Raw genomic sequence first — 27,527 nt, 5'->3', positions numbered from 1 at the left:
TGGCCCCACTAGGGTGGCCTCCGCTCCCAGGCCCCCTCGCGGCAGCTCTCGCTCGCTGCGGTCGGTCTCGCTCCCTTGACTGGACCTCCTTCCCCACAGAGCTGGGCGCGGTGGGGGCACATGTCCCTCTCTCTCCTCCTCGTGGAGGCAGATCCCCTTTTGCATGCTGGCGTGAGGGCCACGGACGGACGGACGGACGTGGCCGGGGGGCTGCGGCCTGGGCTTGGGACGAGCCGTCCTTGCAGGAAACGGAGCCTGTCCGACTACCGTGCAGTCTGACGGGCTGGGACTTGCCCGGGGTGGTAGCCAGGCGCAAGGCAAATTGCAGGCTCTGGCACTCCGGCTGAGCGGGTGGGTTGCGTCGGCCTGCAGAGCCGATGGGCGGGGAGGGGGGCAGCCCGGCCGGCCGGCCACCTTTTCCTGCCACCCGCTCTCTCGCCCGTCTGCCTTGTTCAGGCCCAGGTGCACCACCTGACCGAGGCGCCCAGCAAGCACCGGGAGGAGCTGCCTTTGGAGGCGGAGCGGCTGCGTGGCTCCCGGCTGCAGGCCCTGGACGCCCGGGAGTGGACCCACCGGCACCGGGTCAAAGGCCCGGAGGAGCAGGTGAGCCCCAGACCCCCTGCCCCGGACGCACACGCACCCCCTCCATTTGCATCCCAGCACCAAGGTGCTCCCTCTCTCTGCAGATGTCCATGCTGACGGAGCAGCTGCAGCCAGAAGCCCCGGCGGGCCTCCCCCTGTGCCCCGCCGTCTCCTTCCTCTCAGGAAACTAGGCCTGGCCCACAGCCGCAGCCTCCAGCTGGGACGGCAGGCAAAGACGGGGAGTGGCGCACAGACGCTGACCCGGGCCTTCTCCGAGAGGCTCACCGTGGCCCGGCCAGCCTAGCTCTGGGCCTGCCCCCCCAGCCTGGGAGCCATGGTGGCGGGAGAGGAGAGACCTGGAGCGCCGTGGGGGAGCCACCTGGACTTGTCTGCTAAATGACTGTCGAACACGTGGCACCTCCTCTTTGGGACCGGGAATGATAAACATGCCAACGGGAACGCAAGCCGGCCGCTGGAGACCCCCATCCCTTTCATGGCGCTACTCAGGAGGGCTGCTGTTTCCGAGAGCGGCTTTCTTGTGGCTGATGCTGTTCCCTGCCCGCCCTCATCTAGGGCTGTGAAGAAACGGGGGGAGAGGTGAGGCCCCCATGGGTGCTCAGTGGACCCAGCACTGGTATTCAGGAACCCCCTGCCCCCCATGGCCCCCACCGCCCACTGGCCCTTGCACTTGGGGCCAGCTGAGGAGGCGGCTGGCCTTGCCCAGGACCATGTGGCCCCTGCTCCATGCTTTGGGTATGTGGGGCCCTTTTTAGAAAACCAGATGCAGGCACTAACTCTGTACGTGTTGCTACCCTTTTGGTTCCTCATGTAACAAGAATAGTCCACTATTTTTATATCGATGGTACTGTAGTGATGGATAGATTTGGATTTACTCCACGCTTGCCCCACAAGCAGCGGGCGACTCGGAAAAAAACCTTTTCCAGTAGATGCCTGATTCCCTTACTGTGCTTCCAGTTTGCACCGGCCTGTTCCTCATTCAGGGGGGCAGGAGCATTGGTCAGAGAAGCCCCCTACTCCCCATGCAGAACTCGCAATTCCATCACAAACAGGGTCTTGTGGAGCCCATTGAAACACATTTGGTTTATTTTTAATGTTTGGTAGAAAAGAGAAAGGGAGTTATTCATACGAGAAGGAGAGCTGCAGCTACTGAGAGGTAAACCCAACAGCTGCAGGACGACAGCTTGTTTGCTGGTGGAGTAAAGCGTGTGAATTGAGAAGCTGCCGGTCCCTCGGCTACCCGCCCTGCCTAGGCCGTGCTCCGGCAAGCCAAAAACAGCCTGGGCGTTGGGAAGGGGCCCGGGGGCAGGTGGGGAGGCCTTGGGGCAGCCCTCAGCTTGGCGGGTCACGCGGCTGCAGCCCAGACACGTCTCATAAAAACAGCTCACGTAAGAGGGTAAAGAGTGGCCGTGGCTGCTTCCTCCTCCCCACGAAAGAAGGGCCAAGTGATGCAAGTTATGACACGCACACAAACGCACGCGCGAGACAAGTGGCCATGTGCACAGTGGGGACACTCGAGCCCCTCGACACGCGGCTGCTGGTGTGGCGGGGGCACCACGGGGCCGTTGGGCTGGTGCCGCGGCCGGCCGGGCCCCTCCGCTGGGCACTGCTGCAGTGGCTGCCGGCCGTGGCCCCCGCTCGGCAGCATCGGCCGTCCCGGCTCAGCAGCCGCCACAGCTCCGGAGGCACGCGCCAGCCATGGCCTGGCAGAGGCCGCTGCTCGCCATGACGCCGCACTTGGAGAACTTGTCGCGACACAGGTCCGCTGCAGGGGGAGCCAGAGGGCATGCGTGAGCTGCGGGGTCGGAGGGGAGGCTGCAGCCCGCAGCCCGCTCCCACAGCGGCCGGCGCCCCGTCTCCCGGAAGTCCCCATCCAAGGGGGAGGCGCGGGGACAGAGCCAGTCCGAGCTGCCTGCCCAGCTCCCTTGCGGCACACCTGGTATCCTGTGGGGACTGAGCTCCCCGGACTGGGGTGGGCGGTGGGGCAGGGGCTGCCTGACTCCGCTTACCTCTGAGGAGCTCTTCATGGGCACAGACTGTGCGGACACAGATCTCCTTATTGATCACGTAAACCCGGCGGAGGCTGGGAACAAAAGCGAGGCGGGGAGGTCGAATCACATCCCCTGATAGGCAGGCTCAGGCAGCCTCTCTGGGCCTGCTCCCCTGGAAAAGGTGCCTGGCAGCTTCCCCCAGGGGCGAATTGTGGCTCTGGTACTTAGAATTAATGTTGAGACAGTTGGTCAACTCCCTCCATTGTGGTCAGATCCAGTGCAAGTCCTACCTGGAGTGGCTCCTTTGGGGATCTCAGCTGGGCAGGACTTGCGCTCCGGTCGTTTCGGCTAGTCTGCTAAGGAGGACCTGGGCTGGGTTTTAGCCTGGATTTCTCCGGTCAGAAGCATTTGCCTGGCACCCAGCAGGGAGTGGGGGGATCATGCACATGCGCACTTCTGACATCGCATCTCTTCTTCAGCCATGGGGGGCAGCCCAACTGGTGCCCTCTGCTTCGCCTGGAACATTTGGGGCGCTCTGCCGAGCTTCTGCTAAGACACCCCCCACACTGTCGACAAGAAACAGACCGGGCCTCGGGGCCGCTTACCTACCTGTAGAAGCAGATCTCGTTCAGGCACTGTTTGCACGGCTTGTGGACTGAGTACAGCCTCGTGCAGGGATACTGCTCCTCCTGGCAGTCTGTGGAGGGAATGGGACCTGGTTGATCGCGGCTCCAAACCAGCTCGGGCCAGGGCGTCAATCCGCTCGCTTTCTCACGCGAAGTCCTGGCCCTGCGGGTTCCAGACCTGACTGAGGTACTCTGCTTCTGAGATGGCAGGTTGTGCTAGTGAGACCCAGGTAAGCGGGTGTCCATGACCCGGCGATAAAAGCGTCACATGTTTCTACCATGCCATTCTCTTACTGGGGCAGCCGTCTGTCCTGCCCAGGGGCGGGGAGGTTCTGTCCCTTCCTCCCAGTTGTTGGGATTACATTTCCCATGATCTTGACCACTGGCCAAGTATTCTAGCCATTCCTAAGGGGCCATGCTCCCTGCTCAGACCCTGAAAATCCTCTAAGAAATTGCACCATTTTAAAAAACCAGCACATGAGAAAGTATTCTAAGTATGAACTGAAACCAGGGCGCAGGCAGCCCATTAAGAAGAATCCTATAAAACAGTTTTCAGCAAAACCAAAGACACGTCCAAAGCAAGAGTGGACGGCCAGAGCACGCAGCTCTGGGTTGCCCTTGGCAGCCTCTGAGCCTTCGGCCTGCCGGGCTGTGGAAGCGCCTCCCGCCTTGCCGCCCCCACCTCCGTCTGCCGAGCAGCGGCTTTGCACGCGCCTCTTACCCAGCGGCCCCGGCTCGGTGGGCTCCGTCTCGAGGGTATCTAGGGAGCGGGGAGTGAGAATCAGTGGCATGCGGATGATGGCTGCGCAAGAAGTCCGGCTACTCTTCCTTGTCCCCGTCTGGCGTTCCTGATGCGAGGGGCTGCCTGGCCCTTCCGGCGAGTTTGGCTCCCACCACCGCTCGGCTCCAAGGAGCAAGGCAGGGGGCCACTGGCGGCCCTCCTGAGAGCGACACCTCAGTCCAGGGCCTACACTGCTTTCTCGCCCCTCTGCTGTCTGCGGGGCCAGAGGGTAGAGGCCTGGCCGGCTGCTGCTTGCTCACCAGCCTGGGCCGAGGCCGTGCCGGTGCAAGAGGGCCCTTGGGGCTGCTGCCGCCCACCCTGCCTGCCTCCTGCCCCAGGGGCCCTGCTGCACACACAGAGGCCCCCAGCGGGAGGAGAGGCCGGGGAGGCAGGCTCACCTGGGGTCGGGGCTGGGATGACTTCCTGCTGGTTCTGCTGCTGAGACTGGTACTGGTACTGCTCCTCTGGAGTCTGCGGGGAGATATCTGCAGCACGGAAGGACACACTGAGCTCAGCCAGCCCCGACCGGAGCCCCGGGCCCTGCCCGCCTCGGGCACCCCCCGACTTCCCTGAGACATGAAGACGTGGGCACAGACTCACCATTTCCAGCATAGTCGTAGTAATCCTGGCTTTCTGGAAAACAAGAGGAAGAGGGTGGCGCTCAGGGCTGTGAGGGACAGATGGGGCGGGGAAGCACCACATCACTGCCGTCCCCTCCCACGGGCGCCCGGTCCGTCCCTTTGACGGAAGGGCACAGAAGCGGCCCCTTGGGACTCACCGATCTCATACGGGATGTACGGCGTGTCGTGATAGGCCGGGTCCTCGAGGTCGTACTGTCCCTGGGCCAGGAGCACTGCTGGTTGGAGAGAGGCGTCTCAGGCAGAGGCCTCGTCCTGGGGGAGTCCGCGAGCGGCCCGCTCCGTGCGCCCCAGTGCCCCCTCGTGCAGCAGCTGTGTGGGCTGAGGGCTGCCCCTGGGCAACCTGCCCCAAGGCCAGGCACCACCCGGCTCTCCTGCTCATGCCCTGCGCCGTGGTGCCACACGTGGCTTGTGACCCGAGCCCTGGGGGGGGGGTTGCCTTCCACATGATGAGAGCCACAGGCCCCGGCTTTGGCCCCCAGGATAAGACTCCTTATTTGTGCTTTGGTGAGCCACTCAGTGTTGGAATCTGCGTTTAGGTTTTGTAGGAATTGCTGCATTTCCGCTTGCTTCCCTCACCCTTTCAGGCAGAAATATTACAGAAAAATGACCGAATGGTATCTAGAAATCAGTATCTAAAAAAAAGGTCACCTTTCTTTGGTGCAAAGCCCTTGGGGGCAATTGTCGGCTGCGGGTCATGTGGGGTGAAGGCACAGCCCCACCTTTGCAGCACAACAGGCTGCTTCTCAGCTCCCTCAAAGTGCTCGAAGGGAGCAGAGAAATCTTCTCGGCTCCAGACTGTGAAGGGGCCCTGAAAGGCCGGCGAAGCAGCAGCGTGCGATGGAGTTCGCCAGCTCACAACTCGGGGAGGGCGCTAGCTGAGGGCCTCTTGCCCACGGGCGATGCCCCGTCCCCGAGAACGCCTGGGGGCCGTGGTGACTCCGTTCCAGTTGCAGCCTGGCAGCAGCCCCGGACAAGCGAGTTGCTGGCAAAATGGCCAAGCAGCCCGGGATCCCAGCTTGCCCCCCGTGCTCCCTCTTGTGCTTCTGCCGCCCCCTGGCAGGTGCTCGGCCCCGCTCCTCGATCAATCGAGACTGCTCACGTCAAGGCGGAACCCTGACCCTCACGGTGGTTGCGGCGCTGAATGCTGCACTCGGAGTCGATGTGACGCACAATTCTGGTGCTGCGCCGTGAGCCAGTTCCCCCGCGGGGAACCTTGGTGGTTGCTGCTGTGGGGAGGCTGCCAGCCTGGGGCATCTTCCGCAGGAGCGGCTTATGGGGCTCCCCACTCACCTGGCAGGCAGACGAAAAGATACAGCACCCTCATTCTCCGCCGCGATGGTGCTGCTGCTGGTGCCGGAGGTCGCGTGTGAACTGGAGTTGGGCTGGAAACAAAACGCAGGAGGAGAGAAGCTGTTGGCTGGCACCAGGCGAGACCCACTAAGCAAGATTTAGCATATGCTCAAGGCAGACTGACATTTCCCATTGGCTCTTAATTGTTCCATACCGGCCCACTGTCTCTCTGCATGTATTTTATTACTCCCAGGCAATTTGTGTGCAACTGTGGTCACTCTGAAGGAGGAGGTCAGGAGCACATCCAGCCGCTCCTCTGTCGATGCTCCCGGGGCTGGGAGGGCGGGGAGACGCTTCTGCCCATGGGCTTTGCTTAGCTGTGGCAGAGAGGGGGCCCTTCGCCCCTTATTAAGAGGTCTGAAAGAATGCACCATCGAGGGGCTGAGACGCACTCCTAACATTTATGACGTCAAGTGGGCAAATGACAACAGCCGGCCTGTTCGGAAGAGCCGCTGGCTGACGAGGAGGCCTGGGGGTTTACGTTGTGTGAAGGAAGGGGCCAGTTCCCCTGGGAAGAGCCTCGCGCGGCCCCCTTTGGCCCGTGCCATCTGCTTCCCCACTTGCACTGTACCTGCCTGGATCAGAGGCCAGCGCGCCAGTCCCTCCCCGCTGAGACCAGCGCTTCTCCCCCAGCAGATGTCGCAAAGCTCCTGTTGACTCTGCCTGCGCCTGCTGAACCAACACAGCCGTCTGGACGGCCTGGGATCCCCTCCAGCGCTTTTCGAGGGCCCCAGATGGGGTTCGGCAGGAAGGAGCGGGATGCGTGGCTTGTGGTATCGGGGGCAGCAAAAGGGAATCGGCAAAGCGCTGCCTGTGCTCGTTGCAAGTGTCGCCCAGAACACGAAACTGGCGCGAACCCCCGTGAAGAGTGTCACTCCTGCAATGCGGATTTCCACCAGCTCCGTCCAGTCGCTGAGGAAATTGCACCCCTCTCTGCTGAGCGAGCAGAGGAAAGCTGGCTCCCGGTCAGCCACTGAATGTTTTCGGTGCAAGTCAGGCGCACCGAGTACCAGCCAAGGCCGTGGCTGCCAATGGCAGGATGTAGCCCTGGACTCGGAGAGCAGCAGTGCGTCTGAGCACACTCAGAACACTGCTTTCTTCCAGGTTGAGCACGTGCTCATCACCGGCAACACAGCTGGAGGCCTGGACCCCGGTGCGGAGCAGGAGGACTCGACTCACCCCACGGAAGTGCACGGGCAGGCCGAGGGGCAGCCCCGGGTGGGATGCTCTTCTGGCATCGCTGCCGACCACAGAACGGGCTTTCCTTGCCGCAACCCTATTCCTGAGGCAGCAGGGACAAGGGGTGGAGGGGCTGTCCCTCCCAACGCAATGCGGGGGCCGCCTGCATCCCTCCTGGGAGATCGGCTCCCGGGAGCCCCACCTGTGCGTCTTCTGTGCATCCCTGAAGCCGCCCCATCTCCTCCCGGCTTCAATTTCTGCCTGCACGAATGGGCCGCGTTGTCCCACCCCACCTGCTCGGAGGCCAAGGCCTGAGGAGCGAGGAGGGAGGGGACGCTCCCCCACCCCCACGTGGGCCGTGCAGCCCGCCTGCGCCAGAGTGCCCCAGCCGGCCCCTCCTCGCAACGGCTGAGTCCGATGCCCGGGTGCTCGTGGCGGAGCGGTCTGGAGGAGCTCCCACCGTGCACTTGGGGAAAGTTTCCTGGAACGCGTCTCCCTCCTCTGCAGAAGTCATTTACGGCTTGCACCGAGTGCCCTGGTGAGCCAGCAGAATCCGCCCCACGGTGGACTCATAGGTCAAGTGACAGCCACACTGCGCATGCTCAGAGGCGCTCCGGCCCCGGACAAAGGCACCTTGCACGTGTCCGGAGGCATCACCATGAGGCGGCTGCTTCGAGGAGCTTCCGAAATGTGGAAGGGCTTGAGGGAGCTGCTGGCTCCATTTTCAAGCACTCATGACACAGAACGAGCAGAGCCGCCCCAGCAGGTCCCCTGTCCCCATGCAAAGTGCTTTCTCCACTGCTGCAGAGCACCTCCAGCCAGCTCCCAGGCTGCTGAAGAGGCTGCCGTGCCGGCACGAGCCTGCCCACTGTTCCCACGGAAATTGCAGGGGGCTCGGCAATGTGTGGGCGACTGGACTGAGCGTGGCGCGATCGAGTCTGATGAAGTTGCTCTTAAGTCCCCAAAACTGTGTGCTTGAAGGAACAGATCCGTTTTTAAGGAGCCATTAGGCTTAAAAAAAATCAGACCTCAGGTTGGCTTCCGTGTCCAGACTAGATGGCCCAGGAGGCCCCTCCTGACTCGCTCTGCTTGACGTTCCTAAATGCTGGCCCTGCTTTCCCTGTGGCGGAGGGCCTTCTGTCCATGGGCAGAAGTGCCAGGTATAGGTGCGGGGCTTGTGCTTGAGCTTTTGTGTGCTCGCTCGCTCGCTCGCTCGCTCGCTCACTCACTGTGATGGTCTTAATGAGAGACCAGGGAGGAGAGGCCCGGGTGCCTAAAACGTGGGAGGTTAATGCTTTAAAGAAACCAGATGTGTTTGAAAGACACATCTGGGAACAATCAGTCTGCTCTTGCACGGGCGAGAATGCTCCTCTCCAGCAGCCTCCCAAAACCCCACCCCTCGCATAAGCCCCCTCCTCCAGCTCACCCAAAGCCAAGAAAGAACCGAGAACAAAAGGTCCCCTCCCAAAAAGCAAAAACCCTCAGCCAGAAGCTGCGAGGATTCAGGCCTCCATCCAAAGGTGAAGCCCAGAACCACCGACAGACTGTCTCCTCCTCCAGCCCACCAGGCGCTTGGAGGGTCGCTTTCCAGGAAAGAGAGGCAAGCCCTCCACCGGCCAACATCCAGGGCGCACGGCAGCTGCAGCCCCCACTCTGCCAGCAGCCGAGCCGGCGATGAAGAGGACGTGCAGGCGCAAGGCTGAAATTAAATCACTTTTGGTTTCTGGAAAAATTTGTTCCAGTGCAAGCGGCATCCAGGGCAGCGATGTGTGGCTTGCCTGTCAGCGCTTTGTAAAGTTCTCCACGGACCACTTTTGGCCGCCATTGCGGGGATTCGAAAGAGTGCAATGGGGGGGAGGCACCTGGCTCCCGAAAAGCCCCTTCCTCACCACCCTCGCGCTTCCCGCTGGGGGAGCTCAGTTTTGGGGCGCCACGACCCTGAATGTGCAGAGCCTGGCCGATGCCGCACCTTGCCTGCGGGTGCAGCCTTGTGCTGCACAGAGGAGCCCCCTGCCCCCCCCAGCACGCACCCCCCCTCACCAGCTCGGGGGTCCCGTCCTGCCTCCTGCGCCTGTCTGGGTGCCTGGAGCTCCTCCGTCTGCCTCCAAAGAGTGGAAAAGAGGACTGGCCTCTGGTGCGGCTGCTTCGCCGGGTCCTAGTGCCCCTCCCTCCAAGGCAGCAGTGCCCAAGCCCCTCCTCAGTGCTGGGAACTTGCATGCCCGCCTCACCGGAGTGAAGCTGGAGGTAGGCAGTGGCCCGGCAGCGCCGCCTCCCCAGACAGGCACGTGCCGGCCACTTGCATGAGCGGGCCTCTCGGCCACGGGAGGCAGGGCCGGCTGGCGGGGACACTCTGGGGAGCCCGGCGCTCTTCTTTCCTTGGCAGGACCGGATGGCGCGGTGAGCCCAATGCGCTCCGGTGGAGTGCCGCAGATGCAGGCAGAGGCCCCCTGGGAGGGCAGGCAGGGCTGTGGAGCACGCAGAGAAGCTGCCGGCACTCTCCTCGGGAGTGAGCCAAGGGGCTTGTGGGCAGATGTCAGGGGTGTGAAAGGATGCATGCAAAGCTGGAACGGGCCTCTCCCCCATCCATCCCCACATATCAGCAGACTCTCTTGAAAAGCAGCTTTTCTGAACATGGCCTAAGAGTTGTCGGAGACATGCATTTTCCCTGCGCGAGCAGCGCGTGATTACCAGCTGGGATCGCTTGGAAAAGTGGCCAAGAGGAACATAAAGGGTCTATTAGCCACAGCTACTGGGTAGACTACATCCAGCAGCTGCCAGAGGCAGAAAAGGTGGTCTGTTACCTTCCACTGCACCTTGCAGGCTTCCCGGAGCCTCCGCAAAGTGGTGGACCGGCCTGAACCCCTTTGGCTCCGCTGCAGCAGGATCCTCCGCCTGTCCCGCCCGATCAGCCTCAGGATCAGTTTCTCACAGTGATCCACCCTGTGGACTCCTGTGATGCCCTGGAAAGCCACCAGCCAAAAGGGCCGCGAAGACCCTGGAATGGAGCGGCTCGTTCTGCGCAGCCAAGCACGCTGTTTCTTACCTGCACAGCGCAGTGCCATGGGAGCACCTAAAGCACCGCTTTTTCCTGCAGGAAGTGGCAAGACGACTCCAAAGAACCTCTGCTGTTCTTCAGCCTTCCCAAGCAGGCTTTCCTCTGGCCACGTGCCACGAGAAGCACCGCCTCCGCCTTGCGTTTACAGAGTGGAGTCGGGCCGTCGCAGGCAGGACCTTTCGGAGAGCGTTCGTTCACAGATCGCCACGTGTGTCCCAGAAGGTTTCCAACTCCGCTGTCTTTCTGCATGAGCCGAACACCTCTTGAATGTCCTAGACTCATCTTTTGGGGTTTGAGTCGAGTTAGGTTTGCCCCCCACACACAGCTTTTGACCAGCAGCCGCTGTTTTTAAATGTCGTGGATGTTCATGCACACAGTTACTTAATGCATGGCTCCAAGTGTGCGCTGTTTGGAGAATGCTGTGAGCTACAAACACAGGTTAGAAATGTCTGTTCAACATGAGCAGAGATTGTTAGGAAAATACCATCTGTTTATTATGATGCACATTCATAATTCACATGGCAATGGTGTGGACCATCAGCTCTTCCTGGATCTTGCCATCCTTTTGCAGAAGCTTTGGCGGGAGGTGGCAGGGAAGAGTCTCATGGCAAGCAAGCAAGCAAGCAAGCAAGCAAGCAAGCAAGCAAGCAAGCAAGCACGCACGCACTCTTCAGTCCTGTAAGACCCTCGCAGCCTAAGAGGGCTCTCGGTAGTGATCATTGCAGCCCGCAGAAATGGAGCTGGACAGACAGCGAGGAACTTTTGAGTACGTGTTCCAGTTTGAAAAGCAGCCTTCTCTCTGGGAACTGTGCTGAGCCACATCTTTGGAGGGTCCATTCAAGATCAATTCAGCACAATTTGGAAAAACAGCAGCTGTCACAGGAGCCAGAGATGTGCCCCTTGCTTGAAGGAGATGGTGCGGCCCGGAGTGCCCCCCCCCCCCGAGGATAGGTGAGGTCGTGCTGCGGGAGGAGCTGCGAGTGCCAGAGCGGCGCAGGGGGCTCAGTCCTGCACTGAACCTGGCAGGGTGCTCCACAGACCGGCGTCTGAGTCATCCGGAGGGCTGACCCGCATCACACACTTGCCACAGCCAAGCCTGGAGCCAGCGCTCTCCCTGCAGAAGCACAGACCCAAATGACAGCCCAGCTGATCAGTGGAGGACATGATCCAGGCGGGACACAAGGCAGCAGGAGAGGAAACTTCGTTCAGGGCAAGGAGCAGTTTCACCGCCCGGGCATTATGTCTAGGGACTGGGAAGCCCTGTGTAGGGACGCGAGGGCCTGCACGGGTTTTGCCAGCGGCCGCGGTGGACCTTCGTGCCCGCAGTGGGCAGCCCTGGCAAGCACCTCTGGGGCAGCTGAGCGGCCCCCTCCTCAGTCTTTTCAGGAGGGGCCAAGGCCTTAGTCAGGAATGGGGATGAGGAGAGCCAAGACTGGATCGCTTTCATGCTGCCAGTTGGACCGAGCAGGAGCCAAGAGGGCTGCCGGGACAGAAATGGCGGTGCGGCAGCCCCTGCAGGGCACGTACAGGGGCAGTGGCGGCAGGAGTTGGGGGGCCGGCGTCATCTGGTGGCGACGGAGGCTTTGCTGGGGGCGAAGAGGGGCTCGTGCATCAAAGGCCAGGTAGGCTGCTGCTCCCGCAGCTCTCTCTCCAGCATCTTGTAGCGCTTCTTGGACGAGGTCCTCCGCCGCCACTTCCGCAGGCAGCCGAGCAGGCCATGCTCCAGGAGAATCTGGGGTGGAGAGAGGCAGTGAGAGGCCTCTGGAAGTGCCTTCAGCGGCTCTGGGTGGGCTCGTTCCCCCGTCCCCCTCTGCCCCGTACCTCCAGCACAAACGCCATGAAGAAGTGGATGGTGGCCATCCCGAGGAGGCCGGCCTTGAACTCCAGGTCATCGATGCCCTTCAGCTTCAGCAGTTTCTTCATGAAGTTCAGTGGGTGAAGTGTTAGCCAGATCATGAGGCCGAACAGGACAATCAGGGCGATCAGGAAGACGACTAGAGGAGTGGAGGGCGAGGAATGGCAGAGAGGTAGCCGAAAGTGCTCAGAAGCATCGGGAAAACGGCAGCCACGATGGCGCAAAAGCAGCCACGCCATCGCCAAGTCCCAAACGCTTTGCGGACATTCTGGCTTTCTGGCCTGAACGTGCCAGCCGGAGGACACACCTGACGCACAAGGGGACGCTGCTGGGGATGAGGGAAGGAGCCCCCGGCTGAACGCAGAGGAGCTACACGAGGGTCACTGTCCTCGCCGTTTCACAGTGGGAAGGGGCTCTGTGGCTGGCACCCGCCAGCAGAGGCCTGCTGAGGCAGGGCCAGGTGGGGGAGAAGGCGGGGCCCGCTTACCATTGGTGTACAGGGGCTTTCGGAAGGGGTCGCCCTTCGACATGGCCACGGCCAGCGTGAGGTACTGGAATCCGGTGATGCAGAACACGACAGTGTTCTCGTAATTCGGGATGTTCCTCGGTGCCGTGACGGTGCTGTTCAGCGGGACGAACCTGGGAGGAGGCAGGCGGAGGCTGAGGCCGGGCCCTGAGCGGCTGGGCGTGTTGCCCTCGAGCATGGCCGCTCCCCGTGGCACTCACCACTGCTGAGAGGTGGCGATGAGGTAGCTGCCAACCTGGACAGCGATGAGGAGCCCCGTCTGCAGCAGAAGGCTGCCCAGCACCGGGACACTGATGAGGGTGCCTCGCGGGCGGGCCGGGCCCAGGCCCGTGGCAGGGGCCGTTCTGCCCATCAGAGCAGCCACCGTGGAAGTGATGGCCAGGTCGAAGAAGAGGAACTGTGAATCGCTCAAGTTCGTGTTGATCTGCAGGGGATGCCGGGAACAGAAGGGAGTGGAGGCGAGCTGAGGCTTCCCAGAACAGCCTGCCGTCATTCCACGGCCCTCCCTCGCTCTCGGGCCTGCTGGCAGGCCCGGGTGCTGCTAGCGTCTTCCGCTCACGACCCTCCTCAGTTTCTGGATGCCGCCTCCACCATTTTCCTTTCCATGAAGAAAAGGATGTGGAACAGCGCCAGAATGCTTGGCGCCTTCTCTGTGCCTGGACGCTCCCGTGGCTACCTCAAAATGAGGTCTCGGGTTCAGAAGAAACCTGGGGAGAGCGACAGGAAGGCCAGTGGCCTCCGTGAGGTCCCTGTGGCATGGAGGAAGGAGGTGCTGCCTCCCCTGCTTCTGTTTTGAATCCAGGGTGAGACCTGAATGGTGGCTGCTTGCTCTGGGTCCCTTCAGGTGATGCTTCGCTCACCTGTGCAGCACCGTGCCAAGGAATGCTGCAGTGATGGAGGAGGAGGACCAGGCGGACCTGAAGCCACTGGAGGCAAGCGCTCAGGTAAAGCTATGATAATCGTGCCAGTTTCCCAAGAGGCAAAAGACAGCCGTGTCTGCCCTGCAAGGTTCTAGTCCTCACTGGCTGTGCTGATGAGCAGGGAAAGGAAGACCCCCTCCCTCCGGGCTGAGACCACTGCACGTGCCCGCAGATCTTACTGTGTAGAGGAGGAGCACGGAGACAAACTGCACCAGGCTGTAGAGGGCCATGTACTTGAAGATCCCAAAGGAGGTGACCAGGGAGCATCTCCCTTCCCTAAACAGAAGGGCCGCCGGGAAGCAACAGTGAAGCAGCCGTGTGAGGGAGGCCAGGCTGGGCACATCTCCTCGCACAGCTGTGCTCGAGCGGGACTGCGCAGGCCACTGCCAAGGACGGCCGAGGACCTTCCACTCCCCCCACCCCCTGCTGGGCTGCAGAACCTCCAGTGGGCCTGACTCCTCTGGAAGAAGCTTCCCCTTCCCGAAGGTGGCATGGAAGGACAAGAGCATCAGCAGGCCCCGGGAAGAAATGATGCAGCAGAGGCTGCTATGGTCCTGCTCACACAGCTCTTGCCCGCCAGACGTGCTTTCAGCATGGCTGGGGAGGACAGACGTGCGCCATGCTCCTGCAGCCGGCCCTGCGCAAGCCCGCTCCCTCTCCCAGGCCCCTCCAGCCGCTCTCGCTGACCATGGAGCAGACAAGATCAGCTGCTGTGCTTGCGACACTCCGAAAGGGAGCCGCGGGTGGCCCCTAGCCCATCGCCAGCGGGCCTTCCAAAGGGGACCTCCCCCCAAGCCGGGCCCTGCTCTGGACACACCGTATGACGGCCGGGACGCATTCGACGTTGGCAGTGCGGGACGTGAACGGCGATGCCACGGATGCCTCTGCTTCGGAAAGCGAGATCCCCACGTCGGCGGCCTTCAGGGCCCCGCAGTCATTGGCCCCGTCGCCACACATCAGGACGCAGTAGCTGTGGGCGACACGAGCATGTTGCTCCGCACCAGGGTGAAGGATTCCCAGGCTGTCCCTCCAGGAGGAGGGCTGGTCCCCAAAGCCGTCCCCAGCATGGCTGGTATGCCACACGGGATCTTTGCCCACCCACCACCAAACTGCCAAGCCAGAGGCTTCCTGCTCATGCCTTGGTCAAAGCGGGATGGGTATGAGGACGGAGCAGAATCCAGTGGCCTGCAGAGGACAGACCAGAGGGCCACCCAGTCCCGCAGAGGCAGCTGGAGGCTCTGCTCTTGCCCGAGGAAGCTTTCCACAGCTTTGCCTGCATGCAAGAGGGAGGCCCCTTCCTCCCCAGGGCCTGGAACCCATTCCTCACCTCCCACCGCCTCCTCCCCGGCTGTCTTTCGAGACCACCCATCTGATCACAGGAACCCCACAGACTTACTTAAGCTCTTGTAGTTTCTGAACTAGGAGAGCTTTCTGCTCAGGTAGCATCCGGGCCAAAATTGTTGTCCGGACCAGAATCTGCAGACAAGAAATACCAGCGTGGCGTGGCTGTCCCGGCAGCCAGAAACAGCCAGCATGGCTCGTGCACAAAAGGGGAGTGCATATTTAGAGCAGGGTGTGGGGTGTGGCCCCCGTCTGCTGCTGTCACTGAAAGGGGGCAGGGCTGGGCTGAAGAGGGAGGAGGGCAGGCTCTGCAGTGGCCCCTCGGACCAGCCAGCGGCCTTGGAGTTACCTTCGGCAGGACGTCGGGGAAGTGCTCACAGACCACGGCGAAGGACTTCCCATCCATGGCCAAGTGGCAGGCATGCTGCTCCGGGAAGTAGCTCTCCAGCTGGTAGGAACCCTGGGAAAGCCCAGCGGGAAGCGGCTCGTTCCTTCTGCCACAGGCTGGCCAATGGCCACCGACAGACGCCTGGCAGAGTCCTAGTGCCCCCTCACCCCAGGCACCCTGCTGCCTCCCCCTCCGGAGAGGCAACCTTGGGGCAGAGCAAGACGTCTCCTAAAGGGCAGTGGCCCAAGAGGGACGGGCAGCCATCTTTCGATGCAGGAGGCCCAGAGGCCAGGCCCAGGGGGTGGGCGCCTCCCAGAAAGACCCTCCCTCAGCCACCGTCCCTTGAGGGTGGCTGCCCAAGGGCAAAGTGGTCCAGCGCTGTCACGGGGAAGAGCACTCGCCTCGGCGGGCTCCGTGGCCTGCTCTGCAGGGGTGAACCTGAGTGTGGCTGGGCTGCCGTGGTCGGGCGGCGCGGCGTTCACAAAGACCACTGGCTCCTTGGCCTCTACCATGTGGCAGTTCCTGGCCACGCTGATGGCCGTGAGCATATTGTCCCCTGAGGAGGAAGGGGAGGCACGAAGGCTTCAGCGCTGCTCCAACGGTGAACAAGACGCACGACTGGCAGGGCGGGCAGCTCCATTGCCAGCAGACACGGCCCGCAGAGATGTCGCCCCCCCCCCACTCTTCTGGCTACCTGTGGCCATGACAGTCCGGATCTCGGCGCTGCGCAGCGAGTGGATCACGGGGGTGGTCTCGGCCTTGAGGACGTTCTTCAGCACCAAGAGTCCCAGGAAGCACATCTGGCTCTCCACGGAGTCCCTGTTGGCTCGAGCACAGAACAGCCCGGTCAGCCTCCCAGCAGAGGCAGAGACAGGCCCGGGCACGGCCACGGCCACAGCCACAAGGACAAGGAAGGGGGCTGCCTCCCTGCCAGGCACCTGCTCACGTCTTGGACTTCCTCGAAGGTTCCGATGGCGACCACGGGCTTGTAAGCCAGGCCCAGCACCCGGAAGCCGTCCCTCGTGAAACGGCACAGCGCCTGGGAGAGGTCTGTGGGGACTGAGGGCCAAGACAGAGGGGGCTGATCAGGAGGAGCCGTGGCAGATGCTGTTCCCCGAGGAGGAGGAGGATGATGCGGGGAGGAAGCCGCCCTGATGGGAGGGGCTTCCGAAGATGTTCTGGATCCTCCCCGCCAATTGGGGCCAGTCCCGGCTGTCCCTGCAGCTGCGACGTCCCCGGGAGCGGAGGATCCCGGACATTCCCCTCCCACCCACCAGCTCCAGGCAAGGGGGACACAACAGCCCCCGCTTGTGCTTGCGGGGCAGAGGGCCCGACCTGATTCGCTCGTGCAGAGGCCAGCCACGATCTCCGGCGCGCCCTTCATGTAGACCTCTGGCAGGGCGTCTCCCGGGGGCTTCACCAGCACGCTCATTCTCTGCAGGGACGAGGCGAAGGGGAAGCGGCGGAGGATGGCCAGCGGCAGCACCTGCCTCTGTTGGGGAAGGACGCGGCTCAGCCCAGGTGCGCCTCGGGAGTGGGTCCGGTGGCCGTGGGGCTGTCTCTGGCCACGGCTTCCTAAAGCTCCTGTCCAGCAGCAGAAGGATGAGGAGGGCCCACACCTTGTTTCAGGGGTGTGGCAGCCCAGCTGGCCTCCGCAGGGGGACTTGCGCCAGGTGCTCGGGGGCTTACCGTGCCCGGAGGCTGCTCTGGAGGACTCATCACAACCAAGGCTCTGGTCCCAAAAGTGTGGGCCACCTGGGCCTCTGCCTCGGCCCCTTCGACCTCCTCCTGGGTCTGGAAGGAAGGGAAGAGCATGGCTCTTAGAAGGCGCAGCAGCTTCCTGCTCAGGAGGAAGCACCTCCAATAGCAACCTCTCCAACCCGGAAGAGTCCTGCCTGTGGAAGCGTCTATCCGTGTCTCCCATTCCCTGGGACCGGGTCTTGCTTCGGGGAAAAGCTGTCCCCATCCTGGATCAGCATCAAAGTCACCACCACACCCGAGGGAGCTGCATCCACTGCAGCCAAAAGCAGAGTCGCTGCCAACAGTGTCCCCTGCGTGGATGGCAGGTCTTTCTCCCCAGTGATTCTGGCTCAAACAGGGAGCTGCTCTGTTTTTCACACAGCAAACTCAGGTGAGCCGCTCTCTTGCTTGCTCTCACCCATCCCGTGGATTCCAGCATCTTGAGGTCAGCTGGGTCTCCGACCAGCTGGCCCTTGAGGACGGAGACAGTGTGGCAGGTGGCCAGGCAGGACAGCAGGGGCCCTCCGGGCAGGCGGTGCAGCTCATGGATCAGGGGCAAGAAGCCGCAGTTCTCTCGGGGAACAACGCCCCAAACGTCGAACCCATCCTCCGTGAGGGTCCCTGTCTGAGGGATGAGAGGCGTCAGAGCAGGCCGAGGCGAACCGCGGCCCCGCGGCCCCCACGGGCCTCACCTTGTCGAAGCAGGCCAGGCGAACCTTGCCGCAGAGGTTGATCCGGGGCGGACTGATGCAGAAGATGCCCTGTTGCTTCAGGCGGCTCTGGGCGTAGATGGTGCCGGCGGTCATCGCAGCCGGCAAGGCTGGGGGCACGACCACCGTCACGACATCCAGGGCCCGGATGACGATCTGGCTCGCAGCCACCTGCTCATGCCAGGAGAGAGAGATGTGAGCCACTGGGAGGGAGACCTTGCAGGCACCCACATGCCTTCCGCCCAGGTGCCGGGCTGGGCAGCCCTGCCCTCTTCTCCCAGGCCAGGTGAGTCCCACTGCGTCCCGCTCCCCCACCCACTGCCGCTGCGCGTTGGTGGGCTGAGGTGTTTCGAGGGGGTGCCCTGCTCTTTGGCTCCCCTGTGCTGTGCGGATGCTCCCCTGCTCCACTGCAGCGGAAGTTCTGCCACTGCCTCCAGGGCCGCCTCAGCTCCGGTCCCGGCGGTGGGCAGCACCCTCACCTGTTTTCTGTGCAGGATGTAGATGCTGTAAGCGGTCCCGAGAGCAGCTGCGGGAGAGGGAGAGAAGGGGGCGTGTGCAGACCCCGCCGTGGGAGACCCGTGGCGCAGGGAGACCTGTGGCGCAGGGAGGCCTGGGGCAGCCTACGATCAGGGCGCCCCGCTCCTTTGTCCCAGGTACTTGGGCTGGAGGGCAGGACGAAGGCAGGGCACTGCCCAGGTGGAGTAACTCCTCCTCCGAGTTGGCCCTGCTCAGAAGGGGGAAGACAGAGGCATCTGCCTGGGATGGAGGGGACAGATGCTGTGCTTGGCTGTGCTTCGTCCCTCCCCGTCGCCAGCAGATAACGTGGCGCACCTCCCAGAGACCTTCCACCTCCCTCTGCTCTCCAAGGGCAGGAGCAGTTTCTGTGCTTTTGTCTTTTTCCAAATTGCAAAATGGACTCACCCAGGCCTGCGAGGACAATAACAAACTTTGCAGCATCCTTGTAAAACCTGAAGTTCACTGGTTTGGGGTAAAGTATGGAACTCACAAGATCGCCTTTGGCTGTGCAGAAGCCTGGCAGGGCGGGAATGGAAGGGGAACAAAACTTGGAGCAAGGTTCGAGGCAAGGAGGACGCGAGTCCAAGAGGCCCAGGGCAGGAAGCCCGGAGCAAAGGGCAGGGCGAGGCTGCAGCCCTTCTCTGCTCTCGGACGGGCTTGACCGGCACGATGACGCAGCGAGGCACTGCCCGGGTGGCCACTCGAGGACAGGAGGAACTCGCCGTGGTTGGGAAACTGTCCTGCACCCAGCACCCAGCCCACGCAGTTGGCCAGAGCATGGAGCAGGCCGTGCGGGTCCCCGCTGCATCCGCTCTCTGTTCATGTAAGTGATTTCTCAGTCCCTCGGGTGGACGCCCTCATGGAGGGTGCTCCGCACAATAAAATCCCTGCACCGTAATGAGAACCGCTAAGCACAACAACAGTGGTTTATAAGAGCATCTCACCCAGACAGTACGCAGACCTGAGATGTGAATGCAGGAAGAGCCAGGAAAGTCCATCCCAGAACTGGACGGCTACCCGAGAAGGCCCCCCGTGCGCCTGTGCCCAGCGAAGGGGCCTTGGAGCCACGGGGAGGGAGCGTGTGACCCGCATGCTGCTCTGGAGGCCCAGGAAGACGGGGTTCCTTCCAGGATGCCTGTGCCTCCGGGGCCCATCCAGGAGGGGAGGATGCAGCACCTCCTGCTGAGCTGCAGCCCTGGGTGGACAGGCCTCCTGCCCCGTGACGCTCACCTGTGCGAGTCACCACCGCAAGGACCTCGGTGCCAGTGTAGCACCTGGCCTGAAGGACCCGCGTCCCGCAGAAGAGCGTGTGCCGCTTGTGCTGCTCAGGGGAGTAGGCTGTGCCCGCAGCCTGAGGGTCCTGGGGCAAAGGGGTCTTCATCACCGGGGTGCTCTCCCCTAGGGGGGACAGACAGAAGCCAGCTGAATCAGGGTCCTGCACATCCTCGGAGGCTGCTCTCTTGCCAGTCCAGGAAGCAGGGTAAAACCGGGCAACACTGGCACAAGACAAGACCCAGCACAGACGGGCTCCTTCGTGGCAGATCAGAGGCCAGTCTGGAATGGCTGCTCAAACTGGGAAGGCCCCCCCCACCAGCCTCTGCCAGGGCTCACCAGTCAGCATGCTTTCGTTGACCATGCATTCGCCAGTCAGCAAGGCCGCATCACAAGGCACGAGCATCCCCTCCGCGGGGACCAGGATGCAGTCCCCAGGCACAAGGTCCACGGAGCTCACCAGCACCTCATCTGCAATTCCCCCCGACAAGGAAAACAGATCAGAGCAGCTGCAGGAAGCAACTCTGCGCCACTTGAGAGAAGTAAAACATGACAGTGAGAACTGACAGGGCCGCTTCTGCAGGATAACTTGCAAGAATAATCTGGCCACCACATTGAAACGGGGAGCTGCCAGAAAAATGGGAAAGCTGAATATGGTAAAACAGCGAGCTTTTCCACAGACAACGGGCTGAGGAGAGGTGGCTTAGGGTGGAAGCCTCTGGTGTTGCCACAGTGCTTCCCAGAGAGCCTCTCTAAGGGCTGTTCCCGGGACCGGAAGGGCAATGGCTTGGGCTACTCACGGACCTCCAAGGGCTCTGCGGAGCTTCACACTGATGGACACCTTCACCATCTTCTGCAGGGTCACGCGCTGCTGCAGGGGCCGAATGACAGCCTCAGAAAGGCCCCGCAAAGAGGGTGCAACCCGAGGGGAAGCTCAGCCGTGCTGGCTGGAAGAACTTCGCTGGCATGGCAGCCACGGGGGGATCAGGGCAGGCCCCAAGCAGGCCTGAGGGGCCCCCGGGCTCCTCCCCCAGGGCCAGCGTCCCCTCACGGCTCTCCAGGTGCTGCAGCGGGGAAGAGCACCCACCTTCTTTGTCTCATAGAGAGAAATCCCAATGGAGATGGCTGAGATGAGCAGGATGCAGATGGCGTACCAGTAGTAATCCTCACAGAACCACAATATGATGCTGAAGATTTGAAAGATGTAGAATGGGTTCAAGACCTGCAGTGGACGGGAGGGGAGGATGGAGGAGGAAGCTGCAGCCGTGCAGGTTTGGGGCGGCACCGGAGTGCCCATCTCTGCCCTCTCTGCTGGGCACGGGAAGGACCTGCCACTCTGCAGAGGGCACCAGGCTTAGTCTCTGGTTCAGCAGGTGTGCTGGGAAGGCCCCCCCCCCCATCTTTCCTCCAGCCCTGAGCCAGTCAGTACAGTCAATACGGGCTTGTACAGACCAACAGCTTGGGGGCTGCCTTTACATTTCCATGCAGAGCTGGAGAGCACCAGGCAAAGAGACCTGCACACCTGTAGCCCCTTCAGCCTTTTTGGGGAGCTCAGAATGGCCCCGGCTGCCCAACACCAAAGCTGCTCCCACAGCGACAACTGGAATAACAGAACTGGGATAAAAGGAAAAAGCTCTTCACAGTGAGCAGTTAAACTGTGGGATTTGCAGCCACAGGAAGGGCTGCCGACTGCCGATCTGAATGGCCTTAAAGGGGATTGGGCAGATCCAGGAAGGAGCGGCTACCAGCCTTGGTGGCCGAGGGCTACTTCCTTGGCCGGGGGTGGCCTGCCTGCACACACCAGCTGCTGAGGAACTTGGGCCGGGGAGGCCTTGCCCTCATCTTGCTCAAGCAGTCCAGGGGCAGCCGGGCAGCCCCATGTGGGCAGAGTGCTGGACTAGGTGGGCTTTGCTCTGATTTAGCAAGACTTCTCTTACATTCTCATCCCATGCTAGGCCAGGAGGAGAAGGGAGAGATCTCCGCACAACACACGGCTCGGGCCACAATGGACCCCTCGCCTCTTCCAAGGGCGAGGGGCCCATTTCCTAGGCAAGGAATAAGGCTTCCTCAAGCGGCAGAATTCGTTTTACGAGGGCCCACCTCATCCCTCAGCAGCTGAAGGGGAGAATGTACTGGGACATCGATGAGGTTTGGTCCATAGATCTTCCTCCTGTGGAAGAAGCGGGAGAGAACAGATCCCAATCAATTGCAGGACAGCACCAGTCACACTGCCAAAGGGCTTCAGTGCCTCCTGCTCTAACCGTACCGCACCCTGTTTTGGATGAGCAACGCACACCCGCACCTGGCAGCCTGTTCTTCGGTGCTCAGTCCGTGGTGGCAGAGATGGATATCCAAACATGTCCAGCTTTCATCCAGCTTGCTGCAAAACATGCATGGGTGGGGGGAGGCCGCATTAGCCACCTGCTGAAAGGTGGCTTTTGAAGCACCTGTCCCATCCCCAGCCGAGCTGCCTTGGTGTGCCCAGTGGTCACATTGGTGACTACTGAGCAGGCAAGTGGGAACAGACATGAAACAGGCAGGAAGCACCGCGTTGAGAAACATTCTGGACACCCCAGCAATGCAGCGGTTTCTGCAGCTGGGAGCATGTGCCGATCTGTGCAAAGCACACCCGCAGCTCTGTCGAGCCTGAGGACCAGCCGCCCCTTCGAAGCTGCGGGCCTACCTTGCTCTGCAGTATGCCTGCAATTTCTCCATCCAGATGTAGCGCAGACCCTCAAAGACAAAGTACTGGACGATGTTTGCCTGAGGGGAAGAGACGAGTGAGCTAAGGAGACTTGCCCACTGCATGAGACCCCCTTGGGGCAGGCCCCGGCCCTAGCCTGATCTCGGAGGGCTCCCACCAGTGGAGTCGCACTGCTGGCTCACGGGAGGTGTCCCAGGAGGGAGCGTGGCGTTGCACAGGAAAATGCTACCCTTCCCTGCAAGGAAACATGGATGGAGAACCAAAGACGAAGTCTGATGGGGGCAGGGAGAGGCCAGTGGGCCGAGGGACTGTGTGGCCATGTTGGGGAAAGTGCTGTGGACGTGCCCCCGGCCTCGAAACTAGAGGCAGCTGCAGGGCTCCCTCTGCTGGTCGAGGGCTGGCACAGCAGCGCTGGTAGCTGCAGGATCACTGTCCCAGTCCAGCACAGCTGTCAGGACTCTTCACGAGCACCACCTGGGAGCAGAGCTGTAGAAGAACTGGCCTGGGCAGGAAGGGCTTCTGGACTTGTGGAAGAGCTCCCGGGTCGTGGATGCTGGCACTTTGCTCCTGTGGCTGATCTCCTGGCTGGTCTGTGATCGCGCTCCAGCCCTCAAGGTACCCACTCCCCTTGGCTCGTCTTTCCGGTTCTGTCTGACGGCACTTTCTTCTTGCACAGAGCGTGCCTAGGGTTGCAACCCCCGGCTCCGGCCTTCGGACTGTGTGGGGCACCTGGGGTGCCAGGCACTGGCAGGACAGAGCCGGGGGTCAGGTGAGCAGCCCCTCACCCCGGTGCCTTCGTGGGTTCCCCAGACAAAGTCTGGCCAGTAGAGCAGGCCCACCTGCTCCTTCTGGTGGAGCCTGATTGTGTCACAGCTTCCGTCCTCGTCCTCCACTGCTCCCACAGCGATGCTGGCTCTCCCATCGTCCTCTCCTTGCTCCGGGCTTTGCGGAAAGAAGGTGGAAGGGCAAATGGGGAACACGTGAGCATGACCTGATCTGCTCTGGAGCAGCGACCCCTCTGTGCCTTGAGGACTGACCCTGCCCCACAGCGTGTTAACAGGAGGGTGCCCATGAGGACGGGTGGCCAGATGCCCCGTCCCACAGGCCCACCTGGAAGCACCAGGTGAAAGGGAAGGTTGGCCTTTGTGTGGGGCTGAACGGGATGGGGGGTTTTGCTGGCCGTGACAAGCTAGAAGCAGAAGTCTTGTGGCTCCAGCTAAGGAGGCAGCAGGGGCAGGGGATGGTGGGCTCCAAAGCACAAAGCTACAATTACCTGCTTCTTTTGGGGGGTGGGGGTGGGGGGAAGCTCTGAGGATTAAGCCCCCTGTACAGCCGTTTAGGTGGGCTGTGAACAGATGCCTTTAGTTTAAGGTCTATTTGCTGGACAAAAACCCAAGTGTCTGGATATGGGTTGTGGGGTGTCTGCCTGTCTGCGGTTGTTCCTCTTCCCACAGCCCTCTCCTGATGCATGTGAGAAGTAGAATATTACTGTGACTAACAAACTAGAGCAGGTAAAGCTATGGCTCACTTAGTGATTGATAAAGTTATTGTGATTAACACAAACTAATAGACTACAAGACGTAATTGGTAGACATGGCATTTAACTTTTGAGCTTAGAATCCAAAGTATGGCTGCGTAATAAGCTAATGCATATTAGTGGTGCCTCCTACTATGACTCAGAGGGTTATTAGCATGAACATGGGACGTATGAGCAGGTGGGGGTAACATACCAAGGAGTAGTATGATGAAGGCAGATGGGAAGAGTGTGAATTCCCAGTATCCCAGCCAATGGGAGAAAGGAGGCAGGGACTTTGCACGTGAAGTAGGGAATAAAAGGCTGTGTAAACTGCTCCTCCAGGGCACTACCTTTGGGGTAGGTGCCCGGTCTGGCCAGAGCGTATTGAACTGTTGCTGCTTGGTACTTTGCCTCCCGTATCGTCATTGCTTGGATTCCATTTCTTACACGCGCCTTCCTTTGCAGTCGGAGCAGAAGGGCCCCTTCCCGGCCTCACTCACCTGCCTTCCCCTACCAGTTCTCTTTCCACCTTGGCTGTGAAATTCTGGCCCAACTGGTCCTGGAGAAGAGCATAGAAAGGGTGAGCGTTTGGCTCACAGAATCAAAGGGGCATGAAATATCTATTCTCCCACCCTCTCCAAGCCAGTTGTTTCTTCAAAGGACACCCCGAGCCTTCAAGGAACATGAAAGGCATCAATTTCTGACCCATTGAGCTGAATGCAAGTTACTGGACATCCCATTGGGGGCCTGAGGGACACCACGCCTGTGATGCTCCCACTTCCATACAGACAGAAAAATGCAGACACATATGGGGATTTCACTGTGTCGTGTTTGGTGTATTTTCCCTTGGTTGTGCTGTATCTCTTTTATTGGCCCTTTGACTATTTTATGCTGCCATAGACATTCGACTGAAGAGCAGACCCTCACGGGTAACCAACATGATAACCAGTGGGTTGGCTGAGCCTCTCCTGGGTCTTGCTGGCAGGCCTGGCTCAGACATCAATCCACACGATGTCCTCTTAGTTTTTAAAATGCATCCCTCCAGAAACAGGCATCCCAGCCTTGAAACGGGAAGAACTGGTGGAGGTGGCTCTGGTAGAATTAACTGGGCCCCTCTCCCAGGGTGCCAACTGGACTCTTAACCCTTGTGGAAAAACTGCCATTTTGGGTCCAGGGTCCAGGTGCCGCTTCTCCCTTTGCTCCCCAACCCCACTTACGTGGATGACCACCCAGTCGGCCTGGCGGAGTGGGCAGCGGCTGCATCTGGCTTGGACTCTGACGTGTGGCTTCCAGTAAAAGATGGCCAGGGGAAGCCCCACAAACAGCACAGTGAAAATGTGGCACAGGATGGTCTTCCATCTTTTCCTTTGGTAGCCAATGACTTCCTAGCCAAGGAACAAACTGAGGTGGGTTAGCAGTAACCAAGTGCTGGCCCCACAAAATGCAAAAAATCAGAGCTATGGGATGCCTCTGGGTGGCTCTTGGAGTGCATTGTGAGAGGTGAGCGTGGCTCATAAGGAGACCTTCGACGTGGCACCAAGCCGGCCAAGTAGAAGCCTGCGAAGGGGATACAAGCTGATCCCTCCCTTGCTCAGTGTGGCCCTCCGGAAAACTGGCACCAGGCAGCATTCTGGCCCCCTTCGTGTATCTATGTAAACACTTACAAGCTGCCACTTTGGGTCAAGTCTACCCAAAGAACAAACAGAATATGATCGTTAAAATAATAATACAATAATACATTAATAATAATACTAATACTACCCTAATCTGAAAAATGCTGTCCTACCACAAACTGTATTAACATATGCGAAGGCAGTGTGATACTAAGTTCCGGAGCCATTGCATAAACCATGACTGGAACGGGGCAGCGCTTGAAAGCCCTTTGGCACAGGTGGGCTTCCCGGGCGGGTGTCTCCTGCAAAGCATCCTGCGACGGCTTGAAAGGGCTCTCAGCGGTCACCACCCGTTCACAAGAATCTTCCTGTAGTTGCGGAAACTCAAAGGCAACTGAGGCTTGCCTGCCTCCCTCTCTTGGCCCAAGGATCCCGAACCCTGCAAGCTCTTTCTTTGCTCACCATGCGGGGCTCCTGGGGAGCGCTCTCCTGGAGGGTCCTGTAGCCAAGGCACGCACGTCCCAAGAGACTGACACCACCTGGGAGCAGCAAGCAAACGGGATCTTACCCCCTAGGCACGGTATCCGATTTCTAAGCGCAGGCCGGGAGCAGAGATGCCGAGGGGGCTGTTCGCCAACCCCGTCCAAGCGTTTGGCGAGAGAACTGGTCTCTTAGCGAAGTGCAGTGGAGGGAGCCGAGCTTCCGGGTGAGCGAGCGCAGCAGGTCCGCAGCTGCGCCGCGCATTTCGCGGCCGATCGGGCTGTCGCCCCCTCCCCGCCTCGCCCCAGCGGGCGTCCCTGCTCCGCAGGCCGGCCAGAGGCGGGGGGGCGCCCGCCGCGAGCGAGCGATCCTGCCAGCCAGAGGGCGGCGCGGGACGCCCGGGCGCGCTCACCTGAACTCATGGTCGGGCGGGCGGCGAGCGCGGGGCGGACTCCCGGGCAGACGCTCCCGCCCGGTCTGCCTGCGCGCACCGGCGACACGCCTCGAGACCGGCAGCCGAGGCCGCCGCCGACTGGCCGGCTGGTGGGGGAGCTGGCCGAGCGCGGGGGCTGATGGGAGCCGTAGTTGCCCGCTGCCTAGCGCCGGCCCGGCGAGGGAGGAGCGGCGACGCTGCGGCGCCTGCGCGACCCGTGGGACTTCGAGAGGCCGCCCGCCCCACCGGCCTTGCGTCTTCGTGGGCGGAGTGCTGCGCGCTGTCGCGTGTGGCACAATCCCAGTGTTTGGGTCCGAGTGGCCATGAAGTTGCGGGATCGGTGCTGCGCCAGCCAGCCGCGCATGCTCAGGGTCCACACCCCAAGTGCCCCCACCAGCACCCCACTGCCACCGCAGGAGCCCGCCCAGTCCCCCGCCCCCCCGGAATGGTGCTGGATTGGGAGTGGATGCTCCAGACTTGGATGGGACGGGCAACCTGGAAATGCCGCCCCCCCCCCCGCCGCGGCCTCCTGTCCCTACACCCCGTGATGGTTTGGAGGCATCTTCAGGTACTGACCAAGCCCAGCATGGAGGGAGCTGCCTGCGGGTGCCAAGACAGAAGGGAGCTGCAACAGAAGGCTCTTGATCCAGTGCCTCCACCAGCCAAACTTGGAGAGGGAGAGAAGGGGATGGGGGCCCTCCTTCCCATCCTCCCTTAGCCTTGGCAATGCCGGCTGGGCTGACGCCCTCGCAAGGCCACAAGCTGCTCAGCCCTCCCTGCCTTGAACAGGCAGTGCCCTGTTAGTGGAAGGAAGGCCCCCCACATCCCACCTAGCCAGGGCTCAGCTGGCAGGAACAGGGTGGCTCAGCTTTCCGGCCCTCCCTGCAGCCCCCAGTGGAAAGGCCAGCCTGCCCCACACTGCAGTTTTCACAAACTCCTGAATGAGACGTAGTCCCAGGTGGCCTGTCAGCCTCTGATCCAAGCGGGTGGGTGGCTGCAATGCACCCCCAGCCCTTCTCCTAGTAGTATCTGGCTGAAGTCACGTCGTCAGGACAAACCCTCTGCTCACCAAGGACAATTTCACGTGGACAGCAAAATACTCTGCTGAAAGAACAGCTGAGGAGACGGGGCAGAAACCCCGGTGGAAGCAGAAACTCATGCAAACTCCCTCTTTGGCAGGGAGACTGCTGACCTCAGCAATGCTGCACAAGGCAGATCCTGGGCCAGGCGAGCCCCAGATCTTTGAGTGCTGGTCTCTGTTATGCTACTGTCAGTTCGGTCAACTGCCCA

The 27,527-nt window shown here is 61.3% G+C and overlaps 3 protein-coding genes across 18 annotated transcripts in view; 1 reads left to right on the top strand and 2 right to left on the bottom strand.

Moving 5' to 3' along the window:
* The window catches only part of CROCC (ciliary rootlet coiled-coil, rootletin), a 29,408-nt gene extending 22,759 nt beyond the window's left edge, over window positions 1-6,649 (top strand). For 2 of the 7 annotated variants that reach the window (XM_044421177.1, XM_044421180.1), the window contains 2 exons: window positions 457-603; window positions 3,071-3,497. In XM_044421177.1, the coding sequence (XP_044277112.1) occupies window positions 457-603; window positions 3,071-3,250 (327 nt within the window). In that variant the 3' untranslated portion in view covers window positions 3,251-3,497. Of the gene's footprint in view, window positions 1-456; window positions 604-686; window positions 1,531-3,070; window positions 3,498-5,699; window positions 6,265-6,625 lie in introns of those variants that run through there. The other 5 variants (XR_006413813.1, XR_006413812.1, XR_006413814.1 and 2 more) reach the window with 5 other exon arrangements.
* Window positions 2,262-10,506, bottom strand: MFAP2 (microfibril associated protein 2). 3 transcript variants are annotated; one of them, XM_044421190.1, is made up of 9 exons: window positions 10,212-10,506; window positions 5,930-6,021; window positions 4,777-4,854; window positions 4,599-4,631; window positions 4,397-4,483; window positions 3,939-3,977; window positions 3,201-3,288; window positions 2,610-2,683; window positions 2,262-2,365 (listed from the first exon to the last, which is right to left on the bottom strand). In XM_044421190.1, exons 2-9 carry the CDS (start codon window positions 5,961-5,963, stop codon window positions 2,262-2,264), a joined length of 537 nt encoding a protein of 178 aa, XP_044277125.1. In that variant the 5' UTR covers window positions 5,964-6,021; window positions 10,212-10,506. The 3 variants fall into 3 exon arrangements, with proteins under 3 accessions (XP_044277125.1, XP_044277129.1, XP_044277128.1); XM_044421194.1 differs by having other exon boundaries at window positions 4,777-4,851; XM_044421193.1 differs by lacking the exon at window positions 10,212-10,506 and adding an exon at window positions 9,209-9,288.
* Window positions 10,507-10,692: 186 nt separating this feature from the next.
* Window positions 10,693-26,326, bottom strand: ATP13A2 (ATPase cation transporting 13A2). Of its 8 annotated transcripts, none has more exons than XM_044421184.1 (29): window positions 26,217-26,326; window positions 25,787-25,863; window positions 24,929-25,096; window positions 24,212-24,270; window positions 23,035-23,137; window positions 22,175-22,254; window positions 21,794-21,871; window positions 21,592-21,661; window positions 20,579-20,713; window positions 20,296-20,362; window positions 19,831-19,974; window positions 19,450-19,617; window positions 18,625-18,735; window positions 18,183-18,229; window positions 17,686-17,874; window positions 17,412-17,618; window positions 16,943-17,047; window positions 16,589-16,745; window positions 16,192-16,312; window positions 15,948-16,072; window positions 15,655-15,809; window positions 15,215-15,325; window positions 14,921-15,000; window positions 14,342-14,494; window positions 13,704-13,800; window positions 12,805-13,028; window positions 12,566-12,717; window positions 12,045-12,217; window positions 10,693-11,955 (listed from the first exon to the last, which is right to left on the bottom strand). In XM_044421184.1, exons 1-29 carry the CDS (start codon window positions 26,224-26,226, stop codon window positions 11,785-11,787), a joined length of 3,537 nt encoding a protein of 1,178 aa, XP_044277119.1. In that variant the 5' UTR covers window positions 26,227-26,326; the 3' UTR covers window positions 10,693-11,784. The 8 variants fall into 8 exon arrangements, 7 of the variants coding, with proteins under 7 accessions (XP_044277119.1, XP_044277120.1, XP_044277121.1 ...); XM_044421185.1 differs by having other exon boundaries at window positions 19,831-19,962; XM_044421186.1 differs by lacking the exon at window positions 23,035-23,137 and having other exon boundaries at window positions 26,217-26,256.
* Between the last annotated feature and the right edge of the window lie 1,201 nt (window positions 26,327-27,527).

The sequence above is a fragment of the Varanus komodoensis genome, unplaced genomic scaffold, assembly GCF_004798865.1.
Source record: "Varanus komodoensis strain SLA01 unplaced genomic scaffold, ASM479886v1 scaffold116, whole genome shotgun sequence".
Lineage (NCBI taxonomy): Eukaryota > Metazoa > Chordata > Lepidosauria > Squamata > Varanidae > Varanus > Varanus komodoensis.
Note: the sequence above shows the minus strand (reverse complement) of the source record. Positions and strands in the feature narration are given on the sequence as shown.